At 50.6% G+C, this 14,288-nt stretch overlaps 2 protein-coding genes across 2 annotated transcripts in view; one reads left to right on the top strand and one right to left on the bottom strand.

Moving 5' to 3' along the window:
* Positions 1–5,597: 5,597 nt before the first annotated feature.
* On the top strand, positions 5,598–7,381 carry ENHO (energy homeostasis associated). Its single transcript, XM_049774251.1, has 2 exons — positions 5,598–5,657; positions 6,586–7,381. The coding sequence occupies exon 2, from the start codon at positions 6,758–6,760 to the stop codon at positions 6,986–6,988; it is 231 nt and encodes a 76-aa protein (XP_049630208.1). The 5' UTR covers positions 5,598–5,657; positions 6,586–6,757; the 3' UTR covers positions 6,989–7,381.
* A 55-nt stretch (positions 7,382–7,436) lies between these two features.
* The window catches only part of DNAI1 (dynein axonemal intermediate chain 1), a 46,080-nt gene continuing 39,228 nt past the window's right edge, over positions 7,437–14,288 (bottom strand). Inside the window, exons 20-21 of the mRNA XM_049771082.1 lie at positions 11,599–11,784; positions 7,437–7,755 (exon numbers count right to left, since the gene is read on the bottom strand). Of these exons, the coding sequence (XP_049627039.1) occupies positions 7,657–7,755; positions 11,599–11,784 (285 nt within the window). The 3' untranslated portion in view covers positions 7,437–7,656. The remainder of the gene's footprint in view (positions 7,756–11,598; positions 11,785–14,288) is intronic.

The raw sequence follows: 14,288 nt of genomic DNA, 5'->3' as shown, positions 1-14,288 counted from the left end.
CCTCACCGGCCCCATATTTTTATCATAATTTTAAACCAGTAAAATATCAGAGTTGTTTGTAACGTCCTGATACTTAGCTTATCCTGATTTAGGAAGGAAGTAGGTTGGACATAGGGCTTCGATTTCTGCTATTACTGGTAGTAATATCACACATGTCCAACTTTAGGGGCTGTGGTCATGGTTAACAGCAATAGTTTTCCCAGTGGTAGCAATATTGAGATCATACCACAGAAGTACCATAGAGCTTGTAAAGTGGGCGGACAGATTAACTCTTGATATTTGAGTGGCAATGGCTGTGGTTTTTCTCATCAAGTTCTGTGGTGTGGTTGGTGTTGTTCCTGGAAATAAGAGCCTTGAGTTTATTTCCCTACTCCTCCAAAAGAGTCTGAGGCAAATATTTTTTAATGAATTCTTTTTATGTTGGACCTATCCACCATGGATCCTGTTATTTTGAAAAGTAAATCTGATATAAAATTACTGTATTTAATAAATTTCATGTTCCATCAATTTTAAGAGGTAAATTATTTTTATGAAATAAGAGGCAGAAAACAATTACATGCCATTCATTGTAAGCTATATCCTGATTTTGGAATTGCTAAAGCTAGAAACAAATGTGCCTTAGGAACAGAGAAGTATCTTATTGACAAAAAGAGCTCTCTACCAGATGAAACTGACAGATAACTGATTACGGTTTTCAAAAGAATTTTATTAACTGGGGGAAAAGTAAATTCACATTCGGTCTTCACAAAGGTAGTGAATGAGCTATGATTGTTCAATATTGAGATAATCCCCCAGATACCATCTGAAAGGCTAGTGCTTAGTCAGTGCAGTGCCCCTAAGAGAAGTCTTCCACTATGGTGCTCTCAGCACAGAGGCAGTATTTCATCTGGAGGGCAATATCAGGGTAGCCAGATTGACTGACTGTGGAACTGTGTAGCCAAGGAAGAAGTGAGCCAACAAGCACATGCCATGAAATTTATATATATATATATATATATATATATATATATATATATATTTGTTATTGGTTTTTATATATATTTGTCATATATATTGTTTTTGGGTCACACCCGGCAACGCTCAGGGGTTACTCCTGGCTCTATGCTCAGAAATTGCCCCTGGCAGGCACGGGGGACCATATGGGATACCGGGATTCAAACCACTGTCTTTCTGTATGGAAGGCAAACGCCATACCTCCATGCTATCTCGCCAGCCCCAAAATTTATATTTTTTAACACTCCCAGAGTGCTAGAACTCACTCCTGCCTCTGCACTCAGGAATCATTCTGGGGGTACTCAGGGACCATATGGGATGCTAGGAATTAAACCTGATTCAGCTGTCTGCACTCTACCTGCTGCCATGAGATTTCTTGGTCTTATTATTTTCATTGTTCTTCATGGCAAAGAACAATAGATGGTGCCCTGGATTGGGGACTATAAGGGTTTTATTTCTTTATTTACTTTTTATTCTATAATTCTTTTAAGGTTTTATTTGGGGTGTGTGTATTTATTCTCCATTATGTCCATTTCTAAGTATCAGGTATCCTATCAAGCATCAAGTATATTTAAGTACCTAAGAAATTCTAAGAATTTTTTTTGGAGGGAAGGAGAAGGATTTAAAGGGCATTTCAATCAGGAAATAGAATTATTAAAAATAATACCTCGGGCCCGGAGAGATAGCACAGCGGTGTTTGCCTTGCAAGCAGCCAATCCAGAACCTAAGGTGGTTGGTTCGAATCCCGGTGTCCCATATGGTCCCCCGTGCCTGCCAGGAGCTATTTCTGAGCAGACGGCCAGGAGTAACCCCTGAGCAATGCCGGGTGTGGCCCAAAAAAAACAAAAAAAAAATAAAAAATAAAAAAAAATAATAATACCTCATCTTATATTAAAAAATTAAAAATCTGGAACTAGAGTCAGAGTAACAGTGAAGGGTGTTTGCCTTGCATGCGGGTTGACCCAGGTTCAATCCCAGTATCCCACATGGTACCTGGAGCATCTCCATGAGTAATTTATGAGTGCAGAACGTGGAGCAAGCCTTGAGCATCACCTGGTGTGACCCATCCCAATATTTTTTAAAATATTAAATTTTTCTATACCCAGTGATGTTCGGGGATCATTTCTTGTGGGATTCGGGGGACTATATGGGGCGCCAGGGCTTGATCCTTAGTGAACTGTGTGCAAGATAAATGGTCTACCCACTGTACTATCACTCCAGCTCCAACAATACTTCACTTTAATAGAGACTTAACTAGATCATGATGACTGTTATCTAGAGAACCTGTATTTAAAGAACAGGGGTCCTGTTATATAGCATCCTCGCTCAGAAGCTGCAGGTGTCACTGAGTTATGCTCTACTGGTGAAGAAGTAAATTTATTGCCATATGATTGTCAGGATTATTAGATTAGGTAGATGAGAATATTTTAGAATTATATGTGGAAAAAACTGTGTGTGTGTGTTGGCCAAACTAAGGGTGATTATAGTAAATACCTGTCATTCTGTTGTTATTTTTTTTTTCAATCTCTCTTCTTCTTAGAACCTTCCTTCTCCCCAGTCCCAATGTAGTTATCATGTGGGTCATCTCAGGTAACTGTATCCTCATTTATCCCTTGGCCACAGTTGATTGGGCCAGAATTAAGCACCTAAGTAGGTCATACCAATCAAAGTTTCTCCTGAGGAATTTGCAAACTGCATCAGAGAAAAAAGAAATAAGTGTTCCCTTGAAGGTCTAGAAGACAAAACTTTAAAACTCAGGGATTGTTGGAAGTCATGTTTTTCACCCTATTGGCCAGAGGACATTGGAAATCAGTATGAAGCAAGAATGACAAAGTAGAAATGGGAGAGCAGGAAAGAAAGTGAAGGAGATAGGCAAGGAATGCTCAAGCTAAGAGGTAGAAAATAACTTTTGTTTTGTTCTGTTTTGTTTTGGGGGGCCACACCCAGCAGCGCTCAGAGGTTACTCCTGGCTCTGCACTCAGAAGTCACTCCTGGCAGGCTCGGGACCGTATGGGATGCTGGGACTTGAACCCAAATCCATTTCGGGCTGGCCCTGTGCAAGGTAAATGCTGCACCGCTGTGCTATCTCTCAAGCCCCCATTGTTTATTTGATTTTGAGCCACACTAGACCTTGGCATGCTTGAGGACAGTAGAGGTTAAAGGAATTTAAACGCATCAGCCATTTTATCTTGAATCTTTTTTTTTTTTTTTGGTTTTTGGGCCACACCCGGTAACGCTCAGGGGTTACTCCTGGCTATGCACTCAGAAGTCACTCCTGGCTTGGGGGAATCATATGGGACGCCGGGGGATCGAACCATCCTAGGCTAGCTCAGGCAAGGCAGGCACCTTACCTCTAGCGCCACCATGCCGGCCCCATCTTGAACCTTTCTATTGATCTTCAGATTTACTTTTTTCTTTCTTCTTGTTGTTTAGTTGTTGTTTATTGTTGCTCAGATTTATTTATCCATCTTTCTATTGGCCATTTTAACCTGGGTGTCCAATTGATACCTCAAATTCAACTTAGCCAAAGCTGTTCTCATTGCCTTCTTCCTACCCCAGCATACCTATGTTTTATTCTCAGTGGGGATGTGGCATCAAAGTACCCCCATCACCCATCTGAGGTTTATCTTAGATTTCCCCCTATATCTTACCCCTCACACATCCTCAGAATTAGGTATGAATTATGCCAGTGGCACTACCCTGCTATTTCCACTTCGATTCCCTTTAAATTCATTTAGTCCCTCATCGTTACTCTTTGTCTCCACTCAAAATGCCTTCAGTCCTCTCTTTTCACCACAGTCCAAATCATTCGTCTAATTTCTGAATATGATCACATTACTCCTCTGCTCAAAATTCCTCAGTGGTTCCCTACTGTTTTTCGAATAAATTCTCAACTGCTGCAGCTGGGTTGCAAATTCACTCACATTACACTCAGACGTGCTATGCTAGAAGTTTCCACTGTTTCCTAGCATTGATTTGATCTTTCTCACAATGCTCCTGCCCTGCTGGGAAACAGGGGCAGGGGAACTAAAATTAATCCACTTTGGGGCCAAACTCAGTAGGGTCCAAACTTTATTTCAGACAGTCTCTATGTAATTCAGTAGGTTCGAATGACTCAGTTTTTCCAAATAGTTCACATCTCTTTCTCATTGTCAAGATAGCCTTTGGCTTTATAGAAACCTGTGTGAATTCCATGGCACTGAGGGGTAGGAGGGAAGGACCCCTCAGCCATTTGGTCTTTGTGGTTGTGTAAGAGGTCATCTGATGAGCTGCGGTGGGTCTGGCAGAAATGATTGAGCTAACTAGGACCCTGAGAAGTAGCTGTCAATATAACCAACCATCTTACAGCAGAGGAAGCTTAGACTAAAAGAGGTTAAGTGACTTGCCCCAGGGTACAAAGTTTGTGAAATATAATCTGAAATTTACAGTGGGCCAATTGCAAGCACTTGAATTTGAGGCTTGAACTCCAGAGAAAAGTTAAGGCTAGATTTGGAAGCCCTAACTCTTTGGAGTGGATGGAATAGTCTTCATGGATGTGCTCGGCCAGGCAAAATGTGAAGATTGGGCTGGGAAGTGAGAGAATCTGTCAGGAATCACTGACAATGGAGACAGGGTAGGGATGCCTACCTGTCCCTCTGCCCAAACTGGTCTTAGGAGAGCATCTAGGATGGAGAGCCAGACTTGGCCCTAGTGTAGGCGGCTGAGCCAGCCCTTGGCCACCTCCTCAGACCCAGAGCAAATCAGGCACCTAATTACCAAGAATCCATAAATGAGTCCTAAGCACTTGGCTTGTACAGAGCAGCTCACACTTTCTGGGTCCCATTACAGACCCTCTGAAGTGTGGGTACAGCGTTCGTGTGCAGGGGAGAGGGAGAGGAAGAAATATATAGGGGAGGAGATTTAGGTTCCTCCTAGACCTGGGGTCTTAGAGCCTTGGGCGCTGTGACTTCCCAGATGTGAATGAAGAGTGGAATCAGATGAAGGGCTTTGGCTTTTCTCAGATGTTAGGTGCGGAGCTTTTCCAGGTAGGCAGCCGCTACAGGAAATCCCCGCAAGTGGGTGGGACTCGCCTCCGAGGCCCCCAAGGGAGAGCGAGCGAGCCAGAGTAACCTCTGCATCCCTCTTCACGCCCCCGCCCCTCGCCCGCACAAGGGGCGTGCCAGTCCGTCGGCGCACAGCCAATGGCACGCGAACCCGGCACGGCCAGCCAATGGGGTGGCAGAAGTGGCGGGACAGGCCCCGCCCACCACGGGGCCCCGCCCACCTGCCCACCAGGGGGCGGGACTCTTTTTGGCCTCCACGAATCGGGCCTAGTCGAGCCGAGCCCAGCCGAGCCCAGCCGAGCCCCGCCGAAGTCTCCTCCGGGGCCGCCTCCGCCCTTCCGAGCGCCGCCGAGCGAACGAGCCGCCCCGGCCGCGGAGGAGGCGCCGCCCCAGGGGGAGGAGGTGCCCGCTCGCCGCAGACCGCCCGCGGCCGAGGCCGCCCCGGTCGCGGCGCGGCGGGAGCGGCCGGCGGAGGGCTGTGCGGCCGGCCCCGGGGAGGGGAGGGTCGGGCCGGGGAGGGTCGGGGGCGCCGCCCCCCGCCGCGGGGTTCCTCGCGCTGCGCCCAGCACCGCCCTGCAGCTTGCCCGGGACTCTCGTGGGCGCGCGCCGGGCTGCGTCCAGGTAAGTGGGGGGGGGTCTCCCCGCGTCGTCCCCGCCACGGCCGAGCCCCAAACCCTGAGGTTGGAGCGACGAGACCCCCGCAGGGCAGGGGCACACGGCGCAGGGGAGGACAAAGACTGGAACCTGGGAGACGCGTAGAGCCAGCCCCCGAGGGAGAGGCATGTCCACGGGGTTGGATTGGGCCCCCCCGAGGACATCCCGCTGCGGAGGAAGAGAGGACCCCCCCCCCATAGACACACTAGAGAGAACAGCTCCGAGATGGGGCAACCGGGAGACCCACCTACGGAGGGATTGGGACGGCGCTTGGAGGCACAGGTGGGTGCAGCGAGGCACAGACAGAGGGAGGCGGACAAATGGACCGACAAACGCGCTGACCCCTCCCGGAGCCCAGGGGGTCCCCAGGAGCCCTGCACACACAGCCCTGGACGCACACCCCGCAGGCCTCCACAAAGTTCCCTCTGTGTGTCCTGGCGCCCTGGGCTGGCTGGGCCAGTGGCTGGAGCCCAGCGCACCCGGGCGGTGCCCAGGCCACAATTTTTTTGTCGTGTTCACCCTCGCTCTCCCACCCACTCCCACGGGTGCTTGGGGTGGGTTGGTGGGGTGAAGGACACTGGAAGCTCAGTGGGCAGGGCGCTCCAGGCCCACTGGTCCGCCGGGGGCATAAGATAAGAAGCTCTTGCCTCGAACTTCTTCTTCTGGCTACACCCCAAACCAGCTGCCCTGAGCCAGGCCTGGGTGGGGACAGGGGTGTTGTGGGGTGTTTGGGCCTGCTGGCACCCGAAGTCCTCCATCAGGGCAGCTAGGAAAGTGGGAGGAGACCCTCTCACTCTCCCCCACTCCTTAAAGACCTCACACACTTCTTCCTCCTCACCTCTTTTCCTTTGCTCTGTGTCCCCCCTTTTCTTCCCTCCCTGCCCTTCCTCCTCAGGCTCAGGACTGCTGATAAGACCTCTGCAGCCCAGGAATCAGCGAGCTAGTGGACAGGAGTGCCTCCTCGGAAAGGAGGGACAGCGGCGGCTGCCCTGGGTCGGCCTCCCTCGGCATGGGCTTAGCCTCTGCAGTGTCCCCGCGGTGTCTGCTGCTCTGAGGCTTCGCCCGAAATGGGGGCAGCCCTTTCCCAGGGTGCCCTCATCGCCATCATCTGCAACGGCCTCGTGGGCTTCTTGCTACTGCTGCTCTGGGTCATCCTCTGCTGGGCCTGCCACTCCCGCTCTGCAGACATTGACTCGCTCTCTGAATCCAGCCCCAACTCTAGCCCTGGGCCCTGCCCCGAGAAGGCAGCCCCACCCCAGAAGCCCAGCCATGAGGGAAGCTACCTGCTGCAGCCCTGAGCAGCCCTGGCGCCCTGCTTACCTGGAGTCTGGGGCCTGAGCCTGGCACAGGAGCCCAGGTTCTAGACGGCCTGGGTTCCAGGACTCAGAGCCTGCCTCTCTGGAGCCGGATGTAGCAGCCCTGAGTCTGGCCCGTGGCATGGTTCTGTGAGGGGCATTAGTGGGCCCAGAGTGATGGGCCTGGGGGGAGGGTTCTCGAGGGCCATCTGGACTCTGCTCCATCCCAAGGGCTAGGGGCCGGGTCCACCCTGTACGAGGTTGAGCATCTCTGGAAGGCCTCCGGGGTTGGGGAAGCAAACTGGAATCCATGGCAATAATGGGAGGGTGTCCCGGTAGGGCACCTCCATGGGTCCACCCCCTGTTTGCTGGGTAATAAATGGAACTGTGGCTCTACCCTGAGGTGGTCTTCTTTGCCCGAGTGCCCTGTAATTAGCAAAAATGGCAAGTGTGAGGCTTCTGAAAAGGTTTATTTGTGCAGTGGTGGGAGTGGACCACTGGAGTGGAGGGCCAGGTTCTCTAGAGAGGTGCTGGGACAGAGTGCAAAAGGCAATTCTGTCTAAGCATGACCAGGAATGGAATTACATATCGGGGATGCAGTCAGGGCCTGGGGTCTGGATAAGGGACCACAAGTACTGAGAGTTCAAGAAATGGGAGGGACAGATCAGGCCTCAGGTCTTAGTCTTCACTTCCCTCACCAAGTTCAGCAATTTGTCAAATTTTGCAATCTCCACAGCTGGGCCCTTTTGCACTTCCTGCCCCTTCTTCTCCTGGGGAGAGAGAAATAATGTTATACTTTGGGCCCTATCTTTGGTTGCCAGCATCACTTCCTGCCCAGCCTGTCCCTGTGGCACCCAGTTACATTATGTGTTTTTGAGACTACACCTGGCAGTGCTCAACTTATTCCTGGCTCTATACATAGGGGTCACTTCTGGCAGTGCTCGGGGGATTGTATGTAATGTCAGGGATTGGACCCACGCGGCCATATGCACAACAAGTCCTTAACCCCTGTTCTATCTGCCATACACTGTCAAGTTGGAGTCTGGGTCCCTGCCTTTCCCTATCCCAGGTTCCTCATCAGGACACAGGATCAGCAGAGGCCTAAAGCAGCTCACGCTAACCCAGAACCTCAGGGGATCTTGAGATTAATGGGAGAGAAGACATCTGACCTTAAGAGCTGGACTTTTTCTCTCACCAGAAGCTCCTGGGCTGAGACCCAAAATGGAGCTGACGGGAATATTTGTAGAGGGATATGGGTGCACATGAAGCCACAGGTGCTCTCATTACCTCTTGCCTAAAGTCTTCAGGTCAGGGTGGTAGCAAGGTTCTTTTTGGGGTCAGCTGCTATGTCAGACCCAGGCCAAGCAATGAAGGAGATCCAGAAGGGCAAGACGGGGGACCCCTTCCAGGTGATTCTGGATGTCTTTGGGATAGACCCTCAGAGGATCAGACCCTGGATGTGCCCCTCAGCCCACCACAAGTCACTTCAGTGCTTTAGCTAGGCCTGAGAAAGAAAATCGTGGTACTGGGAGTGCCACTCATGCCCCCTACAGCTGTTGGCACCACAGTCCAGGCAATGGGGTGGACTGGGCTGGGCCAGGCTAGAGTTGTGGCCATTTCCTGCCTTCCCACTGTTGCTGAGCCCCTGTGTTCCCACAACCAGCCACTTGTGCCCAATATTCCTGGGTATCTGCCCAGCCTTGTGGGCCAAGAGCTCAACCTGAGTCTCACCTAGACTATGAGGTGGGGTAGAATGGGGTCAGCAGGCCCCTTGATGGTCCCTCCTGACTGCTGACACCACGAAGAGCTCAGCTTTCTGCCTGGAGTAACTCCCACACCTGCTCCCAAATCTCTCTCCCCACCACCTGTTGTCTGTACCTTTGCCAAGGCCCAGCTCAGCACTACAGCCTGGACACAGAGCAAAGGCAACCTTCCCCTTCTCCCTAATCAATCTTCTCCTTCTTCCTTCCTCCCTCCTCCTCCTTCTTCCTCCTTTTTTTTCTTCTTTTTGGCCCACACTCAGCAGTGTTCAGGGCTTGCTCCTGGCTCTGCACTCAGGACTCACTCCTGGCGGTGCTCAGAGGAACACATGAGGTGCTGGAAATCAAACCCAGGTTGGCCATGTGCAAGGCAAGTGCCCTTCCTGCTGTATTCTAGCCCCAACAAGCTCTTCTTTCTATTCTATCCAGCCTCTGGGAGTCAGGAGATCTGGCTTTAATTCCCTAGAGGACTCAGGTCCCTTGCCATCCGGGAACCTGTTTCTCCTCCACACTGAGATAGGGAACTTGATGGAAAGTTCCTTGGCTCAGGATGTCTGTGGCTTCTGTGAGCCAGGCTCTGGGACAGGACTGGGAGCTGCCACTCACAGGAGGGGCAGAGAGTTTGCCTGCTGCCATGCAATGGCAACTACACACCTTTATTGCCCTGCGTGCTGCCATGTAGATGATCCCTAGGTCCCAGTGTCCTACACAGAATTGTAACTTCAGGAGATCCTGGTCTCCTGAGATTTTGCCCCCATCCATCCTGCCTACTCTGTGTTACCCCCTTAATGGGGCGACCATCAGCTCTTCCACAGGGCTATCCAGCCCTGCCAGTTCGTGCCTGGGGCTCACTCCTGTCTAAATGAAGAGCAGATTTGATCTGTTCCACAAATTGTACGGCTTCCTTCCCCCTCTTTGAGACCAACTAGCTGGGCTCAGCAAAGAGCTTCAGACCACGCCCGAGTCCCCTCCTCCACCAGCACCTCCCCACCCAGCCCACCACTGCCTCTGGGCCACAGCTGCAGGCGCTTAACAGCCTTCTGAGTATTTATAGCCAAGTCCACCCCCTCCCCCAGCTGGCTACAATTATGGGCTGGGCCAAACTCCCAGTCCCTACCGCCCAGGCCAAGGTGGGGGAGCATCAAGGCTGGCAGTGGGATGTTTAAGGCCATGGGCCCCCATCTTAGTAGGGGTGTAGTAGGCAGTTGTCAACAGTTGGGAGATACAGATCTTGCCCTAAACTGTGGCCCCAATGTCTCAAATCGCCACCGAGGCATAGTGTATGGTCATGGGGCAGCTTAGACTCAGCCCAGGACTAATCAGATCCTGACCCTGAACTGGCAGAGAGCAAATTTCATGTTCTCCACTAGCTCCCAAATGGACAGGTCCCAAAGTCCAAGATAGGGATTTTTTTTTTTTTGGTTTTGTTTTTCATTATTTTTGGTTTAGGGCCACACCCCATGATGGTCCAGGGTTATTCCAGACTTGGTCTTTGGGTGGATGGGACAGGGGAAGCACCTAGTGAGACCTAGAGGTTACTGAGCCTGCTGGGGGCCATGTGGTAGTGGGGATCAAATTGGGCGCTGTGCTCCAGCCCTTTGAGCCATCTCCCTGGCCCTAAGATCTGTGCTCTTAAATCTGAACTGGGATTTCACTTTGAAGTCAGGGCTCTGGTCTCAGCAGCCTGTGTCTGGCACCCTGGAGCTCTGGGCAGGGTCTCAGGTCCTTAGCGACCCAAGTCATTGACTTCTACCAAGGAAGCATAGCTGAAAAGGAGGGCTGTCTTGCCTGCTGACATACTTCTTTCTTTTCTGCCTCCCCAGCACACCAAGGCCCTCAATGCAGATAGCAGTAGTCGCCAAAAGTGCGGTGACTGCACTTGACCCCTGCTTGGGTGACCTGATCTGCACCCAGTCATCCAGGGATTGCTTCTCTGCACCCCGATGTCCTCAGACCCAGAGTCACCTATTCCCCTGGAGCCCCACAGGGAGCGTAGATCTCATGCCCCACAATACTTCTATATTCCTCTTATTGATTTATTTTGCCTGTAATACTTGGGGCACAATTCCCTGTTTACTTGATATTGGGAATTGAACCCTGGGGCTCCCACATTCGAAGCATGCATTCCAGCCATGTTGAGCCATTTCCCTGGCTTCCCCCTTTTAGAAAAAAAAAATTGGTTAATGGTCCACAGCTGGCAGTGCTCAGGGTATACTCTGGAATCTCCTAGTGGGGCTCAGGAGACCATATTTGGTGCCAGGGCTCAAACCATTGTCTCAGCCAAAGCTGCTGCATGCAAGGCAAGTGGCTTCCCCCCTTCCCCTTTTTTGAAGGGGGGCTGTGATATCCAAAAGTGCTCAGGATCTATTCTTGGTATGGTACTTGGGGATCACTCCCAAAACTGATCAGACAATCATGCAGTGTTGGGACTGGACTCAGGGTTTACCCATGCAAAGCCCTGTGCTGTAGCCCATTGAATCACTGCCTTCATTCCTCTGCTGTATTGCTTATTTGATGAAGATATCACTTGTGGGTTTTATATTTTTCAATTTTTTGTTTGTGTTGGTTTTGGGTCACACCCAGTGGTGCTCAAGGCATACTTCTGGGTCTGTGTTCAGGGATCACTCCTGGCAGTGCTTACGGAAACTATATGGAGTGTTGGAAATTGGACCTAGGTTGGCCTTATGCAAGGCAAGAGTCCTACCTGCTGTACTATCTCTTTGGCCCCAGTGATACCACTCTTATCCCAGGGGCTCTCTTATCTCAAGAGGCTACTCCCTGCCTCTTTCCCATTTCCTTTATCTCTCACCATCCTGGAGACTGTCTCCCGGGGAGCCTTGTGTCCATCCCTACCTTGGGCATCTTGCGCAAGTTGGGGGAGAGCTTGAGGCAAGTGACGTGCCCACGGTCATCACCCACAATGATGATGGGGTGGATTGGGTTGAACTGCACATGTGTAATCTTGTTCTTCTTTTTGGCCACCACGGGCTGGCTGCAGATGGCCTCATATTTGTTGACGGACAAGTCAAACACATGAGCCTGTGAGGAGCAAGAAGGTCAGCCCATAGGGTGGGTTCCCTCCCCCTCCAGGAAAGCACACTGAAAGCCTGGCACCCTGCAGTAGGGGTGGAGGAGGGTGAAAGAAGGGGAGCTGTGTCTGTTTCTGTTATCCCTGTGGTTGAGGGACTCAGAATGAAATATTTAGCAGAAAATTCAAGTCTATACATAACTGAGAATAACAGTAATCACTGTTTATTGAGCATTTAAGTTCCAGGTGTTAGTACAAGCTGGCCCTTTGTACTATGTCCCATATCAGGCCAGTACTGTTACTGTCCTTACTTTATAAATAAGAAAACAAAGGCTCTTCTGGCTAACTTACTAGTAAGTGGCAGAACTAGGATTTGCCCCATGATTATAGGCGAGTGCTTGACAGAAGTGCTCCACACATGCTTGATCTTATTTTCACTACACCATAGGTGTGAGCCAGGAATGAGTCATGCCAGGATATGTGTGATGGTATCTCCTTGCACGCACTCTTGCCCTTCTTCAGTCCATCTCCCATGGCAGCCTTGGCACTGACTCTGTTGGCGCCATGAACAAAATCCCCATCCATTTTCCCCAATTTTCCACTCTCTGTTCTCCCTGTTCTCTTCCCTTTACTTGCCAGACCCCATCCATATTCAAGACCCCAGCATACTCAAGTGCCACTAATAGCTCCCTCTGTCTGGAAGTCATGCCTCCTCTTCACAAGGTTGCTTCCTCCTCATCATGTGCTTCCAGTTTGAATGATCCCTCTAGGAGATTAGATCCTTTCCTTTTACCCTCTCTTTATTTCTTTATTATAGAATGTGGGTCCCTATGGTGGGGTAAGGACAGATGCTGGTGTGAGGAGGATCCCCAAAAGTTCGGTATCTGGGGGCAGTCTCCCCAGTGGATGGAATGAAAGGTTCACAAGGCACCACTGATTGGATTCAGAGGTTAGCTTCTGAATCTCCAGGGCCTAGATTGGAACCGAGCATCACAGTGGGGATGTTAGCATTATTATTGCTCAGCAACTAGTGGACCAACTTATGTTGGACTTAATCATCCCCTGGGTAGAGTCTGTTCCGCTCTATGTAGGAGCTGGGTTTACACCTAAGAATGTTCTCAGAACATGATAGTTTCTGAGTTCTCATTATTTCTCCTTCCTTCCTTCCTTCCTTCCTTCCTTCCTTCCTTCCTTCCTTCCTTCCTTCCTTCCTTCCTTCCTTCCTTCCTTCCTTCCTTCCTTCCTTCTTTCCTTCCTTCCTTCCTTCTTTCCTTCCTTCCTTCCTTCCTTCCTTCCTTCCTTCCTTCCCCTTCCTTCCTTCCTTCCCCTTCCTTCCTTCCTTCCTCCCTCCCTCCCTCCCTTCCTTCCTCCCTCTTTTTCTTTCTTTCTTTCTTTCTTTCTTTCTTTCTTTCTTTCTTTCTTTCTTTCTTTCTTTCTTTCTTTCTTTCTTTCTTTCTTTCTTTCTTTCTTTCTTTCTTTCTTTCTTTCTTTCTTTTCCTCCCTCCCTCCCTCCCTCCCTCCCTTCCTCCTTCCTCCCTCCCTTCCTTCCTCCCTCCCTTCCTCCCTCCCTCTCTCCCTCCCTCCCTCCCTCCCTCCCTCCCTCCCTCCTTCCTTCCTTCCTTCCTTCCTTCCTTCCTTCCTTCCTTCCTTCCTTCCTTCCTTCCTTCCTTCCTTCCTTCCTTCTTTCTTTCTTTCTTTTCTTTGGTTTTTGGGCCACACCCGGCGATGCTCAGGCGTTACTCCTGGCTGTCTGCTCAGAAATAGCTCCTGGCAGGCACTGGGGACCATATGGGACACCAGGATTCGAACCAACCACCTTTGGTCCTGGATCGGCTGCTTGCAAGGCAAACACTGCTGTGCTATCTTTCCGGGCCCCTCCCATTATTTCTTATTAAAATTTCTCCCTCCCAAAGGTCCCTCACTCTCCGGGATTCTTCTCCTTCAACACCAATTGCTCCACTTGTGAAGCCTCATCCCTCCATTCTCCCTAGGTAACTTGACCTTACCTGCAAGACCCCCACCCATTCCTGGGAGGGGTCTTGGAAAAGGTAGAGAAGGCCTTTGACCCAGGGAATTAGGCTCCTTTATTCTTTGACCAGCATGGAGGTCAAAGGAAAGATGGCTGACAGGAGTTAAGATGCAGGGCTAGCTAAGAATGACAGAATGCTTAAAAGGTTATGATATAGGCCACACATGTGGTGGATAGGGCATGAATAAAGCTGATGCTTCCTGATGCCTGTCTCTGGATGAGTTTGATTCCGCCGTTCACCTAAACCTGGGACCCTCCAGCTGAATGGGGATCGAGGAGCCACGTGGCCTGGGATGGCAGAGAAAAATTCATCCATCCACCTCCATCCAGCACCATCATTAATTATTTAATGCAACACACTTGTTTCTCAATGCCTGATGGGAGAAGACCTCTTGGAATGGGCTCTGGACAGCCTGGCCCTGAAGAACAGACTGTCCCTCCTCTTCCCTTAACTGAGCACAGGATGAGCACCGCAGGATGAGCCAT

Source organism: Suncus etruscus, chromosome 1 (genome assembly GCF_024139225.1).
Source record: "Suncus etruscus isolate mSunEtr1 chromosome 1, mSunEtr1.pri.cur, whole genome shotgun sequence".
Classification (NCBI taxonomy): Eukaryota; Metazoa; Chordata; class Mammalia; order Eulipotyphla; family Soricidae; genus Suncus; species Suncus etruscus.
This window is presented reverse-complemented; position numbering and strand designations above follow the sequence as displayed.

What these genes read in the sequence shown, in the direction of transcription:
- ENHO (XM_049774251.1), top strand. Translation starts at nt 6,758, where the DNA reads ATGGGGGCAGCCCTTTCCCAGGGTGCCCTCATCGCCATCATCTGCAAC.